This window comes from Coregonus lavaretus (genome assembly GCF_964263955.1).
Source record: "Coregonus lavaretus genome assembly, chromosome: 7".
Lineage (NCBI taxonomy): Eukaryota > Metazoa > Chordata > Actinopteri > Salmoniformes > Salmonidae > Coregonus > Coregonus lavaretus.
The window spans coordinates 41,038,159-41,063,815 of NC_139994.1; the positions used below are offsets into that span (position 1 = coordinate 41,038,159).

The 25,657-nt window shown below is 43.9% G+C and overlaps 1 protein-coding gene across 1 annotated transcript in view; it reads left to right on the forward strand.

Annotated features, from left to right (window-relative positions):
* The window catches only part of LOC311132123 (T-complex protein 1 subunit eta), a 45,816-nt gene that overhangs the window by 11,710 nt on the left and 8,449 nt on the right, over nucleotides 1-25,657 (forward strand). The window contains exons 2-10 of the mRNA XM_084165331.1: nucleotides 4,040-4,193; nucleotides 4,865-4,971; nucleotides 5,188-5,366; nucleotides 5,629-5,690; nucleotides 10,622-10,731; nucleotides 24,171-24,335; nucleotides 24,712-24,900; nucleotides 25,158-25,255; nucleotides 25,414-25,546. Coding sequence (XP_084021457.1) covers nucleotides 4,040-4,193; nucleotides 4,865-4,971; nucleotides 5,188-5,366; nucleotides 5,629-5,690; nucleotides 10,622-10,731; nucleotides 24,171-24,335; nucleotides 24,712-24,900; nucleotides 25,158-25,255; nucleotides 25,414-25,546 — 1,197 coding nt within the window. The remainder of the gene's footprint in view (nucleotides 1-4,039; nucleotides 4,194-4,864; nucleotides 4,972-5,187; nucleotides 5,367-5,628; nucleotides 5,691-10,621; nucleotides 10,732-24,170; nucleotides 24,336-24,711; nucleotides 24,901-25,157; nucleotides 25,256-25,413; nucleotides 25,547-25,657) is intronic.

The window sequence follows — 25,657 nt, forward strand, 5'->3', positions numbered from 1 at the left end:
TGGATTTGGAGTCACCCTCAAAATTAAAGTGGAAAACCACACTACAGGCTGATCCAACTTTGATGTAATGTCCTTAAAACAAGTCAAAATGAGGCTCAGTAGTGTGTGTGGCCTCCACGTGCCTGTATGACCTCCCTACAACGCCCGGGCATGCTCCTGATGAGGTGGCGGATGGTCTCCTGAGGGATCTCCTCCCAGACCTGGACTAAAGCATCCGCTAACTCCTGGACAGTCTGTGGTGAAACGTGGCGTTGGTGGATGGAGCGAGACATGATGTCCCAGATGTGCTCAATTGGATTCAGGTCTGGGGAACGGGCAGGCCAGTCCATAGCATCAATGCCTTCCTCTTGCAGGAACTGCTGACACACACCAGCCACATGAGGTCTAGCATTGTCTTGCATTAGGAGGAACCCAGGGCCAACCGCACCAGCATATGGTCTCACAAGGGGTCTGAGGATCTCATCTCGGTACCTAATGGCAGTCAGGCTACCTCTGGCGAGCACATGGAGGGCTGTGCGGCCCCCCAAAGAAATGCCACCCCACACAATGACTGACCCACCGCCAAACCGGTCATGCTGGAGGATGTTGCAGGCAGCAGAACGTTCTCCACGGCGTCTTCAGACTCTGTCACGTCTGTCACGTGCTCAGTGTGAACCTGCTTTCATCTGTGAAGAGCACAGGGCGCCAGTGGCGAATTTGCCAATCTTGGTGTTCTCTGGCAAATGCCAAACGTCCTGCACTGTGTTGGGCTGTAAGCACAACCCCCACCTGTGGACGTCGGGCCCTCACCACCCTCATGGAGTCTGTTTCTGACCGTTTGAGCAGACACATGCACATTTGTGGCCTTCTGGAGGTCATTTTGCAGGGCTCTGGCAGTGCTCCTCCTGCTCCTCCTTGCACAAAGGTGGAGGTAGCAGTCCTGCTGCTGGGTTGTTACCCTCCTACGGCCTCCTCCACGTCTCCTGATGTACTGGCCTGTCTCCTGGTAGCGCCTCCATGCTCTGGACACTACGCTGACAGACACAGCAAACCTTCTTGCCACAGCTCGCATTGATGTGCCATCCTGGATGAGCTGCACTACCTGAGCCACTTGTGTGGGTTGTAGACTCCGTCTCATGCTACCACTAGAGTGAAAGCACCGCCAGCATTCAAAAGTGACCAAAACATCAGCCAGGAAGCATAGGAACTGAGAAGTGGTCTGTGGTCACCAACTGCAAAACCAGTTTTTTATTGGGGGTGTCTTGCTAATTGCCTATAATTTCCACCTGTTGTCTTTACCATTCGCACAACAGCATGTGAAATATATTGTCAATCAGTGTTGCTTCCTAAGTGGACAGTTTGATTTCACAGAAATGTGATTGACTTGGAGTTACATTGTGTTCTTTAAGTGTTCCCTTTATTTTTTTGAGCAGTGTAGTTCACGTGGGTTTCAATGACACTGTGAAGGGCAGCTCAGAACAGCTGAAGATGGATTTTAAAGAACTGATTGGCTCTCTGCTTGACACCCAACAACCGCCCCATAATATTTGGCCCTGTGCCCTCCCTAAATTGTGGCTTTTAACGACTTTTAGCCCTCCATAACTGTTTACGAGACTATTGCATCTCTGTGGGTGTAATATTTATTGACAATTTCGATACCTTTTGGAAACAAAACACGTTTTATAAGGAGGATGGAATCCACCCAAATCATTTGGGTTCCTGGATCCTTTCACAGCATTATAAGGCTGCGTTGAGACAATGACCCAATCCCAGCTCAGCTAATCCCTACCATTGTGTCTCTGAGTTGTCATAATGCTTCAGCAAATGTACATTATCCCAGGGGCGTTGAAGACACAATGTAAGTAACCTAATTTATGTCCCTCTAACTGCCCTGAATGCCTCTGCTGATCCTACAGCTATTGTATGCAGTAATCATGTGCCTATGAATCAGTTATACTGTTAGGACTGAGGTGGTGTGCCCTAGTAGGAAATCCACTGTGTGCAGCTCACCCTGCTCTGACATAAATAACATGAGAATGTCTACTTTTGCTAAGCTTCCCAGTAAAGTAATGAAAACAATCACACATCCCAGAAAAGTGCTATAAATAGCCCACATTAACATACGTAGTTTAAGAAACGAGGTTCATGAAATCAATAATTTGCTAGTAACAGAAGACATTCATATTCTGACAACCTCTGAAACTCACTTAGATAATACATTTGATGATACAGTGGTAGCAATACATGGTTATAACATCTACAGAAAAGACAGAAATGCCAAAGGTGGAGGTGTTACCGTTTTATATTCAGAACCACATTCTTATTTTTTAATTGGCAAGATTAGCAAATTTAGGCATGACATGCCAGCAACAAACACTGACACTACACATCCAAGGATAACTGATCTAATTATGAAAGACAAGCGTTGTACTTTTGAATTCTGTAAAGTGAGTGTGGAAGAAATGAAAAAATTGTTGCCTACTAGAAAGTGTGTGCCCTCAGGCCTGGAGGGAAGCAAAAGTATTTCCACTACCCAAGAATAGTAAAGCCCCCTTTCCTGGCTCCAATAGCCGACCAATCAGCCTGTTACCAACCCTTAGTAAACTTTTTTTGGGGGAAATAGTTTGACCAGATACAATGCTATTTTACTGTAAACAAATTGACAACAGACTTTCAGCACGCTTATAGGGATGGACATTCAACAAGCATGGCACTTACACAAATGACTGATTGGCTGAGAGAAATTGATAAAAAGATTGTTGGAAATGTTTTGTTAGACTTCAGTACGGCTTTTGACATTATCGATCATAGTCTACTGCTAGAAAAGCTCCTCATGTTTTATGGCTTTACACCCCCTGCTGTGGATAAAGAGTTACCTGTCTAACATAACACAGAGGGTGTTCTTTAATGGAAGCCCCTCTAACATAATCCAGGTAGAATCAGGAATTCCCCAGGGCAGCTGTCTTTTTTTAGTCATTACTAACGACATGCCACTAGCTTTGAGTAAAGCCAGTGTATCTATGTATGCGGATTACTCAACACTATACACGTCAGCTACTACAGCGACTGAAATAACTGCAACACTTAACAAAGAGCTGCTGTTAGTTTCAGAATGGGTGGCAAGGAATAAGTTAGTCCTAAATATTTCAAAAATATTACAATTGGCTCAGGGCAGCATGGCTGGCCCTTTGATGTACACGATGAGCTAACATTAATAATATGCATGTAAATCTCTCATGGCTCAAAGTGGAGGAGACATTGACTTCATCACTACTTGTTTTTGTAAGAAGTGTTGACATGCTGAATGCACCAAGGTGTCTGTTTTTAAACTACTAGCACACAGCTCTGAAACCCATGCATACCCCACAAGACATACCACCAAAGGTCTCTTCACCATCCCCAAGTCAAGAACAGACTATGAGAGGCACACAGTACTACGTAGAGCCATGGCTACATGGAACTCTATTCCACATCAGGTAACTGATGCAAGCAGTGGAATCATGTTATTTTTTAAACAGATAAAATTACACCTTATGGAACAGCGGGGACTGTGAGAAGACACACATAAGCCGCGCAATTTACACACACGTACACATGAATGTTGAATTGTAAATATGTGATAGTGGGGTAGTGGCCTGAGGGAACACACTAAATGTATTGGGTGAAGTGTACATTTCATTAATGTTTTAAACTGAATATAACTGCCTTAATGTTGTTGGACCCCAGGAAGAGTAGCTGCTGCCAGCATATGATGGGGATCCTTAATAAATACAAATGCCACTAGCTAACTGCTAGTGGCTACATTTTGAGTAACAAAAGCATCACACCCAATGCTGTCACATGTGGACCGTGCATCCTGTTCACAGATTTAGTTGCTCTGGATGAGAGCATCTGCTAAGCTAAATGGTAAAAATATAATGTAAATGTCTCTTCAGACAATTTATGAATGATTAATAAAATGGCATGAAAATAAAAACATTTCGAGTTCTGACCCTCCATTAATGAATCTCTCTCTCTACCCTCCCTCTGCCCCTCCCCCTCCATGTATCTCTTCCTCCAGCCCACACCAGTTATTCTGCTAAAGGAGGGGACCGATACGTCTCAGGGCGTCCCCCAGCTGATCAGCAACATCAATGCCTGTCAGGTCATCGCAGAGGCCGTCCGTACGACCCTGGGGCCTCGCGGCATGGACAAACTCATAGTGGACGGCAGAGGTGAGGAGCAAGGGGGAGGCAGGGTGAGGAAGGGGGATGGTAGTGGGGGGGTGAAGTCACATAGGCCCCTGGGGCCTCATGGCGTGGACGGCAGAGGTTAGTACTATGCCGCTATGATAGAAATGTTTTGTGAGCGGTTATATTCATTAGTGCACATTCAGGCAGTCGGTCAATAGATCAAGGGGTGCTTGCTCCCTCTCTGCCCAGAAAAGACAGAGCAGTGAAACTGAAGGCCTTTTCTTTGTGTAATGTCTTATATCTCCTGAGTGGCGCAGTGGTCTAAGGCATTGCATCGCAGTGCATCTCAGTGCTAGCTGTGCCACTAGAGATCCTGGTTCGAATCCAGGCTCTGTCGTAGCCGGCCGCAACCGGGAGACCCATAGGGCGGCGCACAATTGGCCCAGCGTCGTCCAGGGTAGGGGAGGGAATGGCCGGCAGGGATGTAGCTCAGTTGGTAGAGCATGGCGTTTGCAACGCCAGGGTTGTGGGTTCGATTCCCATGGGGGGCCAGTATGAAAAAAATTAAAAATAATATATGCACTCACTAACTGTAAGTCGCTCTGGATAAGAGCGTCTGCTAAATGACTAAAATGTAAATCAGAGGTTTATTAATCATTTTACGTTTCTGTGTAACAAAAATTGAAACAATTCTTATGTAATGTGTCTCTTAGGCAAAGCCACCATCTCCAACGACGGGGCGACCATCCTGAAGCTGCTGGATGTGGTTCACCCTGCAGCCAAGACCCTAGTGGACATCGCACGTTCTCAGGATGCTGAGGTACTGTGTGTGTCTTGTTTATGTCTGTCTTCTGTCTGTGAACGTGTGTGATTTCTTCTTTATCCGTATCTCTCTCGGTGTGCGCTCTCCCCCCCTTTCCCTGTGCTCTCTCTATGCGCGCTCTCTCTCATTTATGTTAATCTGTTCTAGTGTTAGTCTATTCACTCTCCTCGCTATTTTTTGTCCTTTTTTTTTTCTTCACTTTTTACTCTCTAGGTGGGAGATGGTACTACATCAGTGACCCTGCTAGCAGCTGAGTTTCTAAAGCAGTTGAAGCCGTACGTGGAGGAGGGTCTCCATCCTCAGACCATTATCAGGGCCTTTCGCAACGCTACGCACCTGGCCGTCAAGAAGATCAAAGAAATCTCTGTCACCGTCAAGAAGGACAACAAGAAGTGAGTTGGAGTGTGTTGTTGCTGGTGTGTGTGGGAGAGGGAGAGATCTTCATAAACGTCAATAAGGATGACAAGCATTAAGTTGGAAGAGGGGGTAATCTCTCTCCTTTTCCTCTCTTCTAACTATCTCTCTCCCTCTATTCTTCCCTCTCCATCCCCTGTATGTATGTCTTTCGGAGGGGATGGAATAAAGCAGAAGACAAATTCCGTTGGACATCAACGTACATTGAACAATAAAGTAATCTTATTTTTCTTCTTCTAGAGAACAGAGGGAACTCCTGGTGAAGTGTGCAGCCACAGCCATGAACTCCAAGCTGATTGCAGGTCAGAAAGTTTTTATTTATTTTTAACGAAAACAAGGTGATGCAATTAGCTTTACAAATGACTTGCGTACAATTCATACATCTACACTTTTTTTTGTCCCCCACGTTCCCCTCTGTCCATTTATACGTACGTTAGTCACGCGATATCTGACACTACTGGCCCGATTTGACAACTGGGTGAAGGATGCGTCTTGCCATAGAGAACAGGCACTTACAAAATTACACTGATTCGCCCAAAGGGGGAGCTATAGTAATCAACTGAAATTCCAAACATGGGAGAGGCTATACAGACACGCCTGGTGCACATATTTATGACTTATGTCGCGCAGCTGGGAGTCGATGAATGGATTCAGTTCAGTCAGTCGTCCTGATGAGTTCTTCCCAGGTAGCTAGTTTATGCATGTGGCTAGACGCTTCAGTAGAATTTTGAAACTTGTCTGCTGAAGTTAAGACTTGGGAGAGTGTTCAGAATCATTCCGTGCTTTAGCTGTCACCCTGACCTGATATTGGCTACACTATCTAGCTACTTCCCTCTCCTTACTGAGGCAAGCGCGAGTGAAGGACACTGTGCCCTGTTTTGTTGTTGCCGGCTTGCAAACTCTCCCTATTTTGAGCAGTTGATTGTATGACTGTGACATCCAGGTGGTTACGACCGATATTATAAGGTATTTCTCGTTTAGCCTACTATTAGGGCTGGGCGTTAAACCGTATTTTACTATATTACATTTACATTACATTTTAGTCATTTAGCAGACGCTCTTATCCAGAGCGACTTACAGTTAGTGAGTGCATACATAATTTTTTGTATTTTTCATACTGGCCCCCCGTGGGAATCAAACCCACAACCCTGGCGTTGCAAACGCCATGCTCTACCAACTGAGCTACATCCCTATATGCCGGTATTGATGCACGGACCGGTTTGGATTTGTGCTTTCTTTACCTTACATAACGGTATTTCAATGTTTGGTTTGTTAAATGTAATATAAATGTAATAACTGCGTGATGAAACAAAAAAAAAAATATGGTAATCGTCTGTTCTTACCGCCAGTAAGACTGCGAACAGTTGAGAACTGCTAAATTGCTAGCAAGAGCTTTGGGTGTGCCTATGTACTTTTTAACCATAAATCATGCCTGTAAGGCAGTGCTGGGCCAAAAGCACTGTAGAAATTAGCACAATGACGGCAGGGGGCGGCAGGTAGCTTAGTGGTTAAGAGCGTTGTGTCAGTAACCGAAAGGTCAGTAACCGAAAGGTCACTGGTTCTAATCCCCGAGCCGACTAGGTGAAAAATATGTTGATGTGCCCTTGAGCAAGGCACTTAACCCTAACTGCTCCTGTAAGTTGCTCTGGATAAGAGCGTCTGCTAAATTACTTAAATGTAAATGTTGCGAAAGTATCCATTGAAACAGTGCCTTCAGAAAGTATTCACACCCTTTGACTTTTTCCACATTTTGTTCTTACAGCCTGAATTTAAATTTGATTAAATTGAGATGTTTTGTCTCTTGCCTACATCCAATACCCCATAATGTCAAAGTGGAATTATGTTTTTTGAAATGTCTTGAGTCAATAAGTATTCAACACCTTTATGGCAAGCCTAAATAAGTTCAGGAGTCAAAATGTGCTTAACAAGTCACATAATCAGTTACATGGACTCTGTGTGCAATAATAGTGTTTTACATGATATTTTTTATGACTACCTCATCTCTGTACCCCACACATACAATGATCTGTAAGGTCCCTCAGTCGAGCAGTGAATTGCAAACACAGATTCAACTACAAAGACCAGGGAGGTTTTCCAATGCCTCGCAAAGAAGGGCACCTAATAGTAGATAGGTAAAAATTGAAAAGCAGACATTGAATATCCCTTTGAGCATGGTGAAGTTATTAATTACACTTTGGATGGTGTTTCAATACACCCAGTCACTACAAAGATGAAGGCGTCCTTCCTAACTTGCTGGAGAGGAAGGAAATCGCTTAGGGATTTCACCATGAGGCCAATGGTGACTTTAAAACAGTTAATGGCTGTGATAGGGGAAAACTGAGGATGGATCAATGACATTACTCCACAATACTAACCTAATTGACAGTGAAAAGGAAGCCTGTACAGAATAAAAATATTCCAATATTCCTGTTTGCAACAAGGCACTAAAGTAATACTGCAAAAAATGTGGCAAAGCAATTATCTTTTTGTGCTAAATACAAAATGTTATATTTGGGGCAAATCAATCAATGTAAATTTGGTATTTCATTTTCAATACATTAGGAAAAATAAACATGTTTTCACTTTGTCATTAAATGCATTTTGAATTCAGACTAACACAAAGTGGAATAAGTCAAGGGATATTAATACTTTCGGAAGGCAATGTACATCGTCGTAAAGGAGAATATTTATTCTGATAAAGGAAAAGTGATTCACAAAATAGAGGTATGCAAAGACAAAACAAATGTGGCACAGTGTGGAAATGATAACAAATGAGTGAAGGAAATGCAGATGTTTATTTATTTAACAGTATAAAACAATCAGAAGAGAGCCCCATTTAAAACCACTTAATGTATTTGTTGCCCCCCTAGTGTTAAGCAAATTGAGAACTTGTATTATTAAAAAATATAAAATACGGTCATACTGTTAAATCACAAAAATATTGATTATTGAAAATTATTAGACTAAGGGTTAAGACACAACAGTTCACCTGACACAAGACTGAATCCAAACATTACACTGTTGATTTTATGTGGATTTTTATTTACTGTACTTTTCGCTGTATTTGTCTAATGAAATCAGTCAAAACCCATACAAAGCTGTGACGCGTTGACCCTGAACTCTGATGTCATTATAGCATGTTAATGTACAGCCACTGCATTCCAATTTAGGCGCTTATCAGTGTCCAAATCTGCAATTTTCAACCCGTATTTACATTTACATCATTTAGCAGACACTCTTATCCAGAGTGACTTACAAATTGGTGCATTCAACTTATGATAGCAAGTGGGACAACCACTTTTCTTTTTTTTGTGGGGGAGGGGGGGGTAGAAGGATTGCTTTATACTATTCCAGGTATTCCTTAAAGAGGTAGGGTTTCAAGTGTCTCCGGAAGGTGGTCAGTGACTCCGCTGTCCTGGCGTCGTGGGGGAGCTTGTTCCACCATTGGGGTGCCAGATCAGCAAATAGCTTTGACTGGGCTGAGCAGGAACTGGGCTTCTGTAGCGGTAGGGGAGCTAGCAGGCCAGAGGTGGATGAACGTGCAAAGAAAATGCAAAGAAAATAAGTTCATGTTCATTTTTAAACAACACAATACTAATGTTTTAACTTAGGAAGAGTTCAGAAATCAATATTTGGTGGAATAACCCTGATTTTCAATCACAGCTTTCATGCGTCTTGGCATGCTCTCCACCAGTCTTTCACATTGATGTTGGGTGACTTTATGCCACTCCTGGCGCAAAAATTCAAGCAGCTCGGCTTTGTTTGATGGCTTGTGACCATCCATCTTCCTCTTGATCACATTCCAGAAGTTTTCAATGGGGTTCAGGTCTGGAGATTGGGCTGGCCATGACAGGATCTTGATCTGGTGGTCCTCCATCCACACCTTGATTGACCTGGCTGTGTGGCATGGCGCATTGTCCTGTTGGAAAAACCAATCATCAGAGTTCGAACAATGTCAGAGCAAAAGGAAGCAAGTTTTCTTCCAGGACAACCTTGTACCTGGCTTGATTCATGCGTCCTTCACAAAGATAAATCTGCCTGATTCCAGCCTTGCTGAACCACCCCCAGATCATCACCAATCCTCCACCAAATTTCACAGTGGGTGCGAGACACTGTGGCTTGTAGGCCTTTCCAGGTCTCCGTCTAACCATTAGACGACCAGGTGTTGGGCAAAGCTGAAAATTTGACTAATCAGAGAAGATGACCTTACTCCAGTCCTCTACAGTCCAATCCTTATGGTCTTTTGCAAACCTCAGCCTGGCTTTTCTTTACTTCTCATTGATGAAGGGCTTTTTTCTACCTTTGCACAACTTCAGCCCTGCCCCTAGGAGCCTGTTTCGAACCGTCCTCGCCGTGCACTTCACCCCAGCTGCCGTTTGCAATTCTTTTTGTAGGTCATTTGATGTCATCCTACGGTTGTTGAGTGACATTCTAATGAGTTGGCGGTCATCTCGGTCAGTAGTCGTTTTCGCCCTCTGCCGGTCTGTAGCTTTTGTTGTCCCCACTGTCTGCTGCTTGACCTTGTTCTTATCAACCGCCGTCTTTGACATTTTAAGGATGGAAGCAACCTGACGCTCACTGTATCCCTCTGCCAGTAAAGCCAGAATTTAATCCATCTTTTCCTCACTCAAAACTTTCCTTTTCAACTCTTTTGGCATGTCAATAGTTATTTTTTTATTTAATATTACTTTTGAGGTACTATTAGCACTGTTTTTGCGATCCAGCTGGTCCTATTGCAAGAGTGATGACCACAGCAGTGGTTTTTATACTTTTCCTCGTTAAATAAGATTTGGTTCAGATGATCACCTAATCAGTACCTAATTCAGTAGAATGAGGTGTGCCTGTGTTGGAATTCAACAGACAATGGAATGTAGAGAGCATGTAGAGATAAATTTGCAGTGGTCTCTTAATTTTTTCCACAGCTGTATATGCAGCTCCTCATGAGCAACGTGTTTCCCGTAAGGACCTATAAGCTCAGCCCATTACATTATCAGCAAATTAGACAGACTTTTATATTTATTTTATGCATGCAACATAAGTTTCCCAAAATTCCCAGGTTTTTCAGAAATCCTGGTTTGATGATTCTGAATTTCTTGCTTTTCTCTCCTGATTCTGTCTTCCAACCGAGATTTCTCAAACCTGGGAACTTGTGGAAAGTAAATTTTTGCAACCCTAACTACTGATAGTTTTCAAAAGGGAGTGGTATAAATGTTTTAATTGAATCCAACACCAGGTCAGAAGGAGTTCTTCAGTGAGATGGTGGTGGAGGCTGTCATGATGCTGGATGAACTGCTGCCTCTCAAGATGATCGGTATTAAGAAGGTGCAGGGGGGAGCTCTGGAGGTAAGGTGTGTCTGTGTGTAGGTAAGACTGTGTGTGTGTGTTTCATTGAGGTGAAATGAGACTACAGGGCTGCATCTCAATAGTCTATGGAGTTTAGGGCTGGGACCTAGGCTGTGTCTCAATAGTAAAAAAAAACACACAAAAAACAAGAAGGTGCAGGGAGGAGCGCTGGAGGTAAGAGAAGACTGTTTGTCATTGGGGTATGATTAGACAAAGGGCTGTATCTCAATAGTTGGGTTCAGGGCTTGGAGCTGGGGTGGGTCCCTATAGTCTAAAGTTCCTCTGTCTTCAGTGTTTCCCCTAGGATCTTTTTCAGGAGTGGTGGCAAAGTTAGTGGCGGGCTAGTGGGCGTGGCCAAAGGCATGGTTTTAGAGGCCCTCCTCTTCGCCGCAGAGACAAAATGTTGCTGTTTTAAAGCTAGTTTCCTTCAATTCTACACATTAGTGACGGACCGGCCAGATTCGGCCTTATGTAGCAACATTTGAAATGGTGTTTTTTACATTGGATAAAAGTATCATAAACTACAGTTGCGGAACAATGGGAAAGTAGTTCTGCTTTGTAAGTTGATGAACTTCGCTCTTGAATATTTTGGTATACCTACTGGAGAGCTGCTCTTTGTCTACACCCATTCAGCATTGTTCAAACCCTCTTAAGCCTTAGAACCACATATCTCTTTAAGGATTCACACTTGAGGCCATGTGCTACACAGAGTGAGTTTGGTAGTTTACTAAACAACAAAATATTTCAAGACTAAAGGCTGGTTTATACTACGTCTATCGACACATCTGTATAGACAAGTTTACGCGCTGTATCCCGGGTGGCGCCATAACTCTACACAAATGCATTTCATTTCCGCCGGAAGTTGTTGGCACAACGTCTGCCGGTGTAAACACAGCGATGTCGACGCTAGCTTGGGAACACGGTTCTACTACTATGCCGCAACCCGTCAAGGAGCGGAGGGGGAGGAACTTGCAAGGGACTATTTGGAAACTCTGGGCAACAGCATTGAAACCAAAGGCTTAGTGGTGTGTGAAAAGGAACCGTGGCTTGCAGCATCTCCCGATGGAGTGATAAACAACGACATTCTGTTGGAGATCAAATCACCTGTGATGGGAAACAAGTCACTTGCAGAATTTTTGGCAACAAAGAACTGCGAAATCACAACTGTGGCAAACGGAGATAGGGTAGATTACCATATTGCCTGCAATGGTCCAAAAGGCTACTACATGCAGGTACAAATTGGGATGCACTTCACAGGGCTTCAGCACTCCAAGTTGGTGATCTGGAACAAAACTGAGCACCTAGAAATCGAAGTACCCTACGACCAAGGCTTTGTCCAGGGGCATATCATAAGGCTGCGCACATTCTACTTTGCCCACATGCTCCCGAAAATTGTTGATGATTTTGTTGAGGGAAGGTTACAGTTCTGCAGTAAATATCTCAGCATTTTAAAACCAAAATAAACTGCCTTATTTAGGTCATGCCCACAGGAGCCAACAGATGTCCATTGTTTACATGATCTCTTTATGCTGTGCAATATATCAGTGTGCCTACTGTTTGAGTGAAAATAAAGTTTGATGTAATTTCAATCCTTAGAGTGCTACAATTTATTTTAACACAGTTCATAATTCATAGTAAGCTCATACTGTACATAAATAACACTGGATTAATTAATTGTTTTGAGGAAACTAAACAAATGGCTTCAACAAGAAAGATTGCGTGTTTAATCTTAACAGGTATTAAAAAGTAAAATACAAAAGCAGCCCACACAATTACATCACTATGAAAATATTCATATATAATATTAAAAAATACAATGCACGCAGTATTTGTTGTGTTTATCTGTATTTAATGAACAACATGGCTGGGTGTTGGTAGACAGGGACACAGGGCAAGATTCTAAACCTCACTGATCAGTGGACTCTTCAGGTTAACTAGGCCAGCACAGATGGTTAAGATGTTGTCCAGTTTCGGTGCCATGCTGATGGGAACATTCTGGGATAAAATCTTAAACACCTTCAGTCTCTGGATTGCTCTTTCCACATGTATGCGGACATTGGCTACTCGCCTGGTGCGTGTCGTCTCCTCATTGGTCAACTGATTGCGCCTGTAGGTGAAAGCAGGGATGTTGAAACTGACCCTTCTCTCATCAAGCAAGTCTCGAATGGTGAACCCACGGTCCGCCATGACCTCATCACCAGCCCTCAGATAGTCTAGGAACCCACTGTCCATGGTGATAAACTTATCGCTGCTTCTGCCAGCATAGGCATCAGATATAAACATGATTAGCCCATTAGGGGCCACAGCGACGAGATATTTCACAGTGTTGCGTGATTTATACTGGCTGAAAGTGTCACTCCTTGAGTCGTGGTTTGTGGCTCTCTGCATGGCACTTTCGGCACAGTCAATGATGCAGGTGGTTCGAGGGTAGTTCCTCTGAAACGACAAGGGCATGGTGGCACGAATGGTCTCTCTTGGAAGCCAGGGGATCAGGACTTTGAACTGTTCACCCATCACGTCAATCCAGTGACTAATCACAATGCTTGCCATGGATGTAGACACATTGAAGCGGTGAGCAATATCTCCTAATATTAGGTTTAGTTTGTTTCATCAACGTCATAAGTATTTGGTCAACAACAGGAAGGGTAATTGATGGCTTACTGAAAGGCAACAACACCGTCACCAGGGTGAAGAATTGAACCATAAGCACTCCTGTATACAGCCGGGACCTAGCATCATCAATGACCGTGGTGCTGGTCACAGTAGGACCCATTTCTGCCTCGCACTGTGTGGCCTTGTCTACTTTAACAGACTGTGTTGAACAGTAAATGTGATCAATATGTGACGGATCCTCCCATTGGGTCTGGGCATCTCGAAATTTTGGTGTAGCAGGCTCGGCCTCACAGACAGGCTGACAGGTTTCTGGAGCATCTAAAAAGGGGAAGAGAAAACATGGATGGAGCAAAATTAATGCAGGCATAGAGTGCTCTCACTACAAACATCACAATGGAAAAATGTGTACTACAACATTGCACTCACACACACAATCATCATCACAACAGCCTGCCACCTTGCATTGTATTTAGGATGTAGACTAAGGCACACGCAGGCAGGCACACACACACACACACACACACACACACAATTAATGATGTAGCTATCGTGGGCATTGTTTGTCCCATCTCCAAAACAATCAACTGCCTTAGCAAAATACCAGTAGCAATGTTAATGTATGACAACTTCTTCATAATTAACAGTATTGTCAGCTTCATAGCTAAAGTTGCTGAACTTACCCTCAGATTCAAGTCTGCGTTTCTTTATCTGGGAGGAGGCAGTGGTCCGCTGGGTGAGTTGACGCCTATTTGGCTGGGGAGGGCGATTGTATCCCAACCACAACTCTGGGAAAGGATTATCCTTGGTAGGTTTTTGGTCAACAAAGTGATAGGAACAAACAAAAACGTTGAGGGGTGGTTTCTTTAGATTCAATGCCTTCAGCCAGGTCCTTGATTCCGAGTCGGTATCAGGCTTGCGAAAAAATGTAAACAATGGAGCGCATGGACATTGCCTCTTTGTAGCTGGTTTGTGGTCATAGCACTCTCTATCTAACCACTCGTTCAGGTGCTTTCTCGAGTTTTTGCAACCAACTACCGCACACGTCGTTCCCGAACCACTTTTCTTCATGTTGTAATTGTAATTTTTATATCCTCTTTGTCACTGCGATATCAGTGCTTTGTCGGCACAACGGCGCTAGCTAGCAAAACAAACCCAGCCCGGCAGAACGGAACTGGATTGCATCGACGGGAGGAGTTCAGGAAGTAGAGCGGAAACGGCTCAAAAACTTGTCTATACAGTTGTCGCAGTGACATCATGAACATTCTATTGTCGTTCAGCATCAAACTTGTCTTTGTCTGTATGAAAAAGTATAAACACAAAAATGACAGGCTGCTTGACATCAGCAGCCTGGTGGTCCAAAATAGCATAACTGGTGTATTTTAACACCAATAAACCCATCCGTTTATAAATGAATTTAGTATGTACATCTAGCAAACCAGAAAACTAAAAGCAACTTCTAGGCCATTCCAAGACATTTAAATGTTTCTCCTTAAACCACTCGAGTGTTGCTTTAGCAGTATGCTTAGGGTCATTGTCCTGCTGGAAGGTGAACCTCCGTCCCAGTCTCAAATCTCTGGAAGACCGAAAAAGGTTTCCCTCAAGAATTTCCCTGTATTTAGCACCATCCAACATTCCTTCAATTCTGACCAGTTTCCCAGTCCCTGCCAATGGAAAAACATCCCCACAGCATGATGCTGCCACCACCATGCTTCACTGTGGGGATGGTGTTCTCGGAGTGATGAGAGTTGTTGGGTTTGCGCCAGACATAGCGTTTTCCTTCATGGCCAAAATGCTCAATTAGTCTCATCTGACCAGAGTACCTTCTTCCGTGTGTTTGGGGAGTCTCCCACATGCCTTTTGGCGAACACCAAACGTGTTCGCTTATTTTTTTCTTTAAGAAATGGCTTTTTTCTGGCCACTCTTCCATAAAGCCCAGCTCTGTGGAGTGTACGGCTTAAAGTGGTCCTATGAACAGATACTCCAATCTCCGCTGTGGAGCTTTGCAGCTCCTTCAGGGTTATCTTTGGTCTCTTTGTTGCCTCTCTGATTAATGCCCGCCTTGCCTGGTCCATGAGTTTTGGTGGGCGGCCCCCTCTTGGCATGTTTGTTGTGATGCCATATTCTTTCAATTTTTAAAATAATTTTACATTTTAGTCATTTAGCGGACGCTCTTATCCAGAGCAACTTACAGTTAGTGAGTGCATACATTTTTTTTCATACTGGCCCCCAGTGGGAATTGAACCCACAACCCTGGCGTTGCAAGCGCCATGGTCTACCAACTGAGCTACACGGGACTACAATAATGGATTTAATGGTGCTCCGTGGGATGTTAAAAGTTTCTGATATTTTTTGATAACCTAACACTGATCAGTACTTCTCCACAACTTTGTCCCTGACCTGTTTGGAGAGCTTCTTGGTCTTCATGGTGCCACTTGTTTGGTGGTGCCCCTTGCTTAGTGGTGTTGCAGACTCTGGGGGCTTTAAGAACAGGTGTGTGTGTATACAGTTGAAATCGAAGTTTACATACACTTAGGTTGGAGTCATTAAAACTCGTTTTTCAACCACTCCACATTTCTTGTTAACAAACTATAGTTTTGGCAAGTCGGTTAGGACATCTACTTTGTGCATGACACCTGTAATTTTTCCAACAATTGTTTACAGACAGGTTATTTCATTTAGAATTCACTGTATCACAATTCCAGTGGGTCAGAAATGTACATACACTAAGTTGACTGCCTTTAAACAGCTTGGAAAATTCCAGAAAATGTCATGGCTTTAGAAGCTTCTGATAGGCTAATTGACATAATTTGAGTCAATTGGAGGTGTACCTGTGGATGTATTTCAAGTTCTACCTTCAAACTCAGTGCCTCTTTGCTTGACATAATGGGAAAATCAAAAGAAATCAGCCAAGACCTCAGAAAAAAAATTGTAGACCTCCACAAGTCTGGTTCATCCTTTGGAGCAATTTCCAAACACCTGAAGGTACCACGTTCATCTGTACAAACAATAGTGTGCAAGTATAAACACCATGGGACCACGCAGCCGTCATACCGCTCAGGAAGGAGACGCGTTCTGTCTCCTAGAGATGAACGTACTTTGGTGCGAAAAGTGCAAATCAATCCCAGAACAACCGCAAAGGACCTTGTGAAGATGCTGGAGGAAACAGGTACAAAAGTATCTATATTCACAGTAAAACGAGTCCTATATCGACATAACCTGAAAGGCCACCGCTCTAAAACTGCCATAAAAAAACCTATGGAGAACTTCTCACTGAATAACTATGGTTTGCAACTGCACATGGAGACAAAGATCATACTTTTTGGAGAAATGTCCTCTGGTCTGATGAAACAAAAATATAACTGTTTGGCCATAATGACCATCGTTATGTTTGGAGGAAAAAGGTGGTTGCTTTCAAGCCGAAGAACACCATCCCAACCGTGAAGCACGGGGGTGACAGCATCATGCTGAGGGGGTGCTCTGCTGCAGGTGGGACTTATTTGGATATTTATTTGGATATATTGAAGCAACATCTCAAGACATCAGTCAGAAAGTTAAAGCTTGTTCGCAAATGGGTCTTCCAAATAGACAATGACCCCAAGCATACTTCCAAAGTTGTGGCAAAATGGCTTAAGGACAACAAAGTCAAGGTATTGGAGTGGCCATCACAAAGCCCTGACCTCAATCCTATAGAACATTTGTGGGCAGAACTGAAAAAGTGTGTGCGAGCAAGGAGGCCTACAAACCAAAATTCACCCAATTTATTGTGGGAAGCTTGTGGAAGGCTACCCAAAACATTTGACCCAAGTTAAACAATTTAAAGGCAATGCTACTTCTGACCCACTGGGAATGTGATGAAAGAAACAAAAGCTGAAAGAAATAATTCGCTCCACTATTATTCTGACATTTCACATTCTTAAAATAAAGTGGTAATCCTAACTGACCTAAGACAGGGAACTTTTACTAGGATAAAATGTCAGGAATTGTGAAAAACAGAGATGAAATGTATTTGGCTAAAGTGTATGTAAACTTCTTACTTCAACTGTATATACTGAGATTTTGACAGATCATGTGACACTTAGATTGCACACAGGTGGACTTTATTTAACTAATTATGTGACTTCTGAAGATAATTGTTTGCACTAGATCTTATTTAGGGGCTTCATAGCAAAGGGGGTGAATACATATGCACGCACCACTTTTCCGTTATTTGATTTCTAGAATGTTTTGAAACAAGTGATTTTTTTTTTTTCATTTAACTTCACCAATTTGGACTATTTTGTGTATGTCCATTACATGAAATCCAAATAAAAATCAATTTCAATTACAGGTTGTAATGCAACAAAATAGGAAAAACGCCAAGGGGGATGAATACTTTTTCAAGGCACTGTATGTTAGCTGGCTAGCCAGTTCAAATAATGACAGTATCATATAGCTGACAACATTACAGGAAAATAAATTCACAACAAGATCATTATTTACAAGTTATTTGTGAGCTAATTAAAGAAAATAGCTTACGGTTGTGAGTGTGCCGAATTAAAAGCAGGGCATTCTACCAGAGAATTTTTGAACTTGGACACTGTCACGTTGGCCTAACGTTATATCCTAATTTGACTTTGGTGCAGGCCATGTTCTTCACATTACCATCTCTGGTAAACACAACTATATGAAATAAAATCTACGTTTATTTTTCACATGCACAGGATACAGAAGGTGTAAACGGTACAGTGAAATGGTTACTTGCATAGTGGAGTATTTTGTTTAGATGTAGCTAGCTAGCTAGTTAAACAATGAACCATAATCCCAACTCGTAACGTTACTACCCTGCATGAATCTACAGGTAGCTAAAGCTTACCAACTAGGTTCAATGTTAGCTAGCTAGCTAACATTAGGGTATAACTAGCAATGCAAATGGCTCTGCGATACTAATAATATTACTACACAGATCATACACAACTTTAGCTAGCAAGCCAGCCAGCTAATGTTAGTTAGCTATCTAACAGTACGCTTTAACTTGCAATGAAAACGATTTTCTGACAATTATAAACTTATAATATCTGAAAATGTAGCTTGCTAGACTCTATCACGGATGCCATGGTTGCCCTTAGTTTGAAGATGTAATCCGGAGACAGATGTTTTATATAACAGCCTTTTGTGTTCTCTTTTCGACTCCCTCCACATATATTTGCAATCAAACGCCTGCATTTTCTCCATGTCTTTTTCTCTGGCTTAACCAACTAGGCTCATAATTGAACAATTGTATTCCTGTTTACAGATGGCATAAAAGTTTATTTAGGCGCATGAAAGTAAACGTGTTCCAGAAGGGATTTCTGGCAACAACAAAAAACACTTTTATGATAATAATAAAAACTGTACAATGCAGTCGGAAATTATTCAGACCCATTCACAAGGTTCCTTTCATTGGCTGTTGTGACTGGATTGTTATGTTGGGCCTCAAGTTTCCACTCTGATGCTGCGTTTGTAACTACAGTGTATTCGGAAAGTATTCAGACCACTTGACCTTTCCCACATTTTGTTACGTTACAGCCTTATTCTAAAATGTATTTAAAAAAATCTACACACAATAACGCATATTGACAAAACAAAAACCGGTTTTTAGAAATTGTGCAAATATATTAAAAATAATAAACAGATACCATATTTACATAAATATTCAGACCCTTTGCTATTGAACTCTAAATTGAGCTCAGGTGCATCCTGTTTCCGTTGATCAGCCTTGATGTTTCTACAACTTGATTGGAGTCCACCTGTGGTAAATTCAATTTATTGGACATGATTTGGAAAGGCACACACCTGTCTATATACTTTCCGAATGCACTGTACATAAGTATTCAGACCCTTTACTCATTACTTTGTTGAAGCACCTTTGGCAGCGATTACAGCATCAAGTATTCTTGGGTATGACACTACAAGCTTGGCACACCTGTATTTGGGGAGTTTCTCCAATTCTTCTCTGCAGATCCTCAAGCTCTGTCAGGTTGGATGGGGAGCGACGCTGCACAGCTATTTTCAGTTCTCTCCAGAGATGTTCGATCAGGTTCAAGTCCGGGCTCTGGCTGGGCCCCTCAAGGACATTCAGAGGCTTGTCCCAAAGCCACTCCTGCGATGTCTTGACTGTGTGCTTAGGGTCGTTGTCCTGTTGGAAGGTGAACCTTCGCCCCAGTCTGAGGTCCTAAGTGCTCTGGAGCAGGTGCTGCAGAGATGGTTGTCCTTCTGGAAGGTTCTCCCATCTCCTCAGAGGAACTCTGGAGCTGTCAAGGCCCTTCTCCCCCGATTGCTCAGTTTGGCCGGGCGGCCAGTTCTAGGAAGAGTCTTGGTGGTTCCAAACTAATTCCATTTAAGAATGATGAAGGCCAATGTGTTCTTGGGAACCTTCAATGATGCAGAAATGTTTTGGTACCCTTCCCCAGATCTGTGCCTCGACACAATCCTGTCTTGGAGCTCTACGGACAATTCCTTTGACCTCATGGCTTGGTTTTTGCTCTGACGTGAACTGTCAACTGTGGGACCGTATATAGACAGGTGTGTGCCTTTCCAAATCCAATGTCCAATCAATTGAATTTACCACAGGTGGACTCAAGTTGTAGAAACATCTCAAGGATGATCAATGGAAACAGTGTGCACCTGAGCTCAATTTCGAGTCTCATAGCAAAGGGTCTGAATACTTGTGAAAATAAGGTATTTGTTTTTTAATTTGTAATAAATTGGCAAAAATTTCTGAACCTGTTTTCGATTTGTCATTATCGGGTATTGTGTGTAGATTGAGGGAAATATAAAAAAAAAATATATAAAAAAAGATGCTTATGTATGTATTTTAGAATAAGGCTGTAATTTAACAATGTGGGAAAAGTCAAGGGGTCTGAATACTTTCCGAATGCATTGTAAATGTGATTTCTAAATTTTTGTAAAATGTATTTGCTAATATTTCCTGTTTTTGCTTTGTCATCCTGGGGTATTTTATGTAGATTGATGTAAAAAAATAACTATTTTAGAATAAGGCAGGGGTTCTGAATACACAACATACATTTAAGTCATTTAGCAGACGCTCTTATCCAGAGCGACTTACAAATTGGTGCATTCAACTTAGGATAGCCAGTGGGACAACCACCCTTTTTTCCCTTCTTGTTTTTAGATGGGGGGGAGGGGGGTAGAAGGATTACTGTTATACTATTCCAGGTATTCCTTAAAGAGGTAGGGTTTCAAGTGTCTCTGGAAGGTGGTCAGTGACTCCGCTGTCGTGGGGGAGCTTGTTCCACCATTGGGGTGCCAGAGCAGCGAATAGCTTTGACTGGGCTGAGCGGGAACTGTGCTTCCGTAGAGGTAGGGGGGCTAGCAGGCCAGAGGTGGATGAACGTAGTGCCCTCGTTTGGGTGTAGGGTCTGATCAGAGCCTGAAGGTAAGGAGGTGCCGTTCCCCTCACAGCTCCGTAGGCAAGCACCATGGTTTTGTAGTAGATGCGAGCTTCAACTGGAAGCCAGTGGAGTGTGCGGAGTTGCGGGGTGACATGAGAGAACTTGGGAAGGTTGAACACCAGACGGGCTGCAGCGTTCTGGATAAATTGTAGGGGTTTAATGGCACAGGCAGGGAGCCCAGCCAACAGCGAGTTGCAGTAATCCAGACGGGAGATGACAAGTGCCTGGATTAGGACCTGTGCCGCTTTCTGTGTAAGGTAGGGTCGTACTCTGTGAATGTTGTAGAGCGTGAACCTGCAGGATCGGGTTACCGCTTTGATGTTAGCGGAGAACGACAGGGTGTTGTCCAGGGTCACGCCAAGGTTCTTTGCACTCTGGGAGGAGGACACAATGGAGTTGTCAACCGTGATGGCGAGATCATGGAGCGGGCAGTCCTTCCCCGGGAGTAAGAGCAGCTCGGTCTTGCCGAGGTTCAGCTTGAGGTGGTGATCCGACATCCACACTGATATGTCTGCAAGACATGCAGAGATGCGATTCGCCACCTGGTTATCAGAAGGGGGAAAGGAGAAAATGTGAGGATATGACTGAGCCAAGTGACTTGGTGTATAGAGAGAATAGGAGAGGGCCTAGAACTGAGCCCTGGGGGACACCAGTGGTGAGAGCACGTGGTGCGGAGACAGATTCTTGCCACGCCACCTGGTAGGAGCGACCTGTCAGGTAGGACGCAATCCAAGAGTGAGCGGCGCCTGAGATGCCCAACTCGGAGAGGGTGGAGAGGAGGATCTGATGGTTCACAGTATCAAAGGCAGCAGATAGGTCTAGAAGGATAAGAGCAGAGGAGAGAGAGTTAGCTTTAGCAGTGCGGAGAGCCTCCGTGACACAGAGAAGAGCAGTCTCAGTTGAATGACCAGTCTTGAAACCTGACTGGTTTGGATCAAGAAGGTCATTCTGAGAGAGATAGCAGGAGAGTTGGCTAGAGATGGCACACTCAAGAGTTTTGGAGAGAAAAGAAAGAAGGGATACTGGTCTGTAGTTGTTGACATCGGAGGGATCGAGTGTAGGTTTTTTGAGGGGTGAAACTCTCGCTGTCTTGAAGACGGAAGGGACATGGCCAGTGGTCAAGGATGAGTTGATGAGCGAGGTGAGGTAAGGGAGAAGGTCTCTGGAAATGGTCTGGAGAAGAGAGGAGGGGATAGGGTCAAGCGGGCAGGTTGTTGGGCGGCCGGCCGTCACAAGTCGCAAGATTTCATCTAGAGAGAGGGGAGAGAAAGAAGTGAAAGCATAGAGTAGGGCAGTGTGAGCAGGACCAGCGGTGTCATTTGACTTAATAAATGAGGATCGGATGTCGTCAACCTTCTTTTCAATATGGTTGACAAAGTAATCCACAGAGAGAGAGGGAGGAGAAGGTGGCAAAGAGCTTCCTAGGGTTAGAGGCAGAGGCTTGAAATTTAGAGTGGTAGAAAATGGCTTTAGCAGCAGAAACAGTGGAAGAAAATGTAGGGAGGGGGGGGAGTGAAAAGATGACAGGTCCGCAGGGAGTCTAGTTTTCCTCCATTTCCGCTCGGCTGCCCGGAGCCCTGTTCTGTGAGCTCGCAATGAGTCATCAAGCCACGGAGCAGGAGGGGAGGACCGAGCCGGCCGGGAGGATAGGGGACATAGAGTCAAAGGATGCAGAAAGGGAGGAGAGGAGGGTTGAGGAGGCAGAATCAGGAGATCGGCGGGAGAAGGATTGAGCAGAGGGAAGAGATGATAGGATGGAAGAGGAGAGAGTAGCGAGAGAGAGAGAGCGAAGGTTGCGACGTTACATTACCATCTGAGTAGGGGCAGAGTGAGTAGTGTTGGAGGAGAGCGAGAGAGAAAAGGATACAAAGTAGTGGTCGAAGACTTGGAGGGGAGTTGCAGTGAGATTAGTAGAAGAACAGCATCTAGTAAAGATGAGGTCAAGCGTATTGCCTGCCTTGTGAGTAGGGGGGACGGTGAGAGGGTGAGGTCAAAAGAGGAAGGAGTGGAAAGAAGGAGGCAGAGAGAAATGAGTCAAAGGCAGACGTAGGGAGGTTAAAGTCACCCAGAACTGTGAGGGGTGAGCCATCCTCAGGAAAGGAACTTATCAAGGCGTCAAGCTCATTGATGAACTCTCCAAGGGAACCTGGAGGGCGATAAATGATAAGGATGTTAAGCTTGAATGGGCTAGTGACTGTGACAGCATGGAATTCAAATGAGATAGACAGATGGGTTAGGGGGAAAAGAGAGAATGTCCACTTGGGAGAGATGAGGATTCCTGTGCCACCGCCGCGCTGACCAGATGCTCTCGGGGTATGCGAGAACACATGATCAGACGAGGAAAGAGCAGTAGGAGTAGCAGTGTTTTCTGTGGTAATCCATGTTTCCGTCAGCGCCAAGAAGTCGAGGGACTGGAGGGTAGCATAGGCTGAGATGAACTCTGCCTTTTTGGCCGCAGAACGGCAGTTCCAGAGGCTGCCTGAGACCTGGAACTCCACGTGGGTCGTGCGCGCAGGGACCACCAGATTAGAGTGGCAGCAGACATGCGGTGTGAAGCGTTTGTATGGCCTGTGCAGAGAGGAGAGAACAGGGATAGACAGACACATAGTTGACAGGCTACAGAAAAGGCTACAATAATGCAAAAGAGATCAGAATAAAATTAACTAAACATCTGGTGAAGCGAGCGAGCGGGGCGTCCCTCACTTACCTTTCACTGAAACACTCAAATATAACTCTCCCAACTTCCACTTTAGAAATTATAATTGTTGTAAACTACAGCGGTTCAATGTTTTCTAGGAATAGACTCTAACTTAGTTTATTCAGCTAGCTAACTTGGTACAGTATACGCCTAGTTTCCTGAATGGAGTCACATTTGTCGTGGGGCTAAGGGACTCAAACGTAACAAAATCAATGTGGGCCCCATGCATGACATTTTTGGAATTTCAGGTTCTCCCCGACGGTCTTGTTTTTATTTTTGGTCATTTGTTAGTTCTCAAAGATGGTCTTATTTTTAAAATATATATATATTTATCCATTATCTTTTCTACATGCTTTATATCTGGTTTTAGGTTTACATTGAAAACATTTTACATTGTGAAAATTATTTAACCCAAAAAAATGCGGCGGTGCACCACTGCTAAATGCCTAGAGTATAGAGGAAACAGTGGTCTTAGTGGACTTAAACACAGTGCCCTGCGTCATGTCTATTGATTGGTGGTTTTCCAGGCTGCCTACATTTCAAACATGCTGCTCCAACTGTCAGATTGTTGAGTCATATTGATTGGTTTCCTGCAGCGTTAAACACCACTTCTGCATATGTAGAGATCTGAGACTAATCATACTCTTGACACTCCTCCCTGTCTTTCTCTCTCCTGTTCCCACCTCCCCTATCTACAGGAGTCTCACCTGGTAGCTGGCGTGGCGTTCAAGAAGACGTTCTCCTACGCTGGGTTTGAGATGCAGCCTAAACGCTACGACCAACCCAAGATCGCCTTGCTCAATGTGGAGCTGGAACTGAAGGCCGAGAAGGACAACGCAGAGGTTCGCGTAAAGTCTGTTGAGGTATGTAGGGAATACACAGACAGACGTAGTGAGACACACGGACACATACACACCACGTCTTACACACACACAGAGGTCCACATACACCCAGACTCAGCAATACAAAAGCTACCATACACTCCTCGCAATGACTGTGGTATGTAAAACTTTTTTAAAACTTTTTTTTATATATATATATTATAAAGTGGTTGTCCAACTGGCTATCATAAGGTGAATGCACCAATTTGTAAGTCGCTCTGGATAAGAGCGTCTGCTAAATGACAAATGTATGTGGATGTCTTAACTACCTTAGTTGAAGGTACTGAATGTAAGTCGCTCTGGATAAGACGGTGACTAAAATGTCAACATAAACAATTTTCTGTATTTTATTTTCCAGGACTACCAGGCAATTGTGGACGCTGAGTGGAACATCCTGTATGATAAACTGGAGAAGATCTACAAGTCTGGAGCCAAGGTGGTTCTGTCCAAACTGCCCATAGGAGATGTGGCCACACAGTACTTTGCCGACCGGGACCTGTTCTGTGCCGGACGCGTTCAGGAGGAGGACCTCAAGAGGACCATGATGGTAGGGGATCGCAATGCAACCACAACCATAAACTCGATTGATTTACTCTGTCCAAAAACATTACCAGCTGTCAAATCCTTTATTCCTCAATTATTTGCTTCTCTTTCAAAATTATTTTGAAGGAGGTGAGGAATCAAGAACCGGAGGATTTGGGGGCTAGTGATGTTTTGGGTTGATTTGGTGTTCAGTAAAGGAAGATATGTATTTCTTCTGAATTTAAGAATATATGTGTGCATTTCTAACGGTGTGTCCTCCAGGCATGCGGGGGCTCCATCCAGACCAGTGTTGGCTCCATGACAGATGACGTCCTGGGGCGCTGTGAACTCTTCGAGGAGGTGCAGGTCGGAGGAGAGAGGTAAGGGCTGTGTGTGCTTTTATACCTCTGTGTTCTTTGCACAGACCATTGTGTGTTTTCGTGTGTGTGTGCCCCTCTTTCCTTCTCCATTTTTAACGAGTGCTGTATGTGTGTTTAAAATATCTTTATAATGTGTGTGCCTCCTTCCTCTCGTCCAGGTATAACTTCTTCAAGGGTTGTCCTCGGTCCCAGACATGCACCATCATCCTGAGGGGCGGAGCAGAGCAGTTCATGGAGGAGACGGAACGCTCTCTACACGATGCCATCATGATCGTACGCAGAGCCATCAAGGTAGGTTGACCCACAGGCCACACGCACATGTACAACCATCATGATTAGGGCTGTAGCATTACACGTTATCGTACTGAACTGTTGGGTATGGGGACCTCGGTTTGGTCCGCA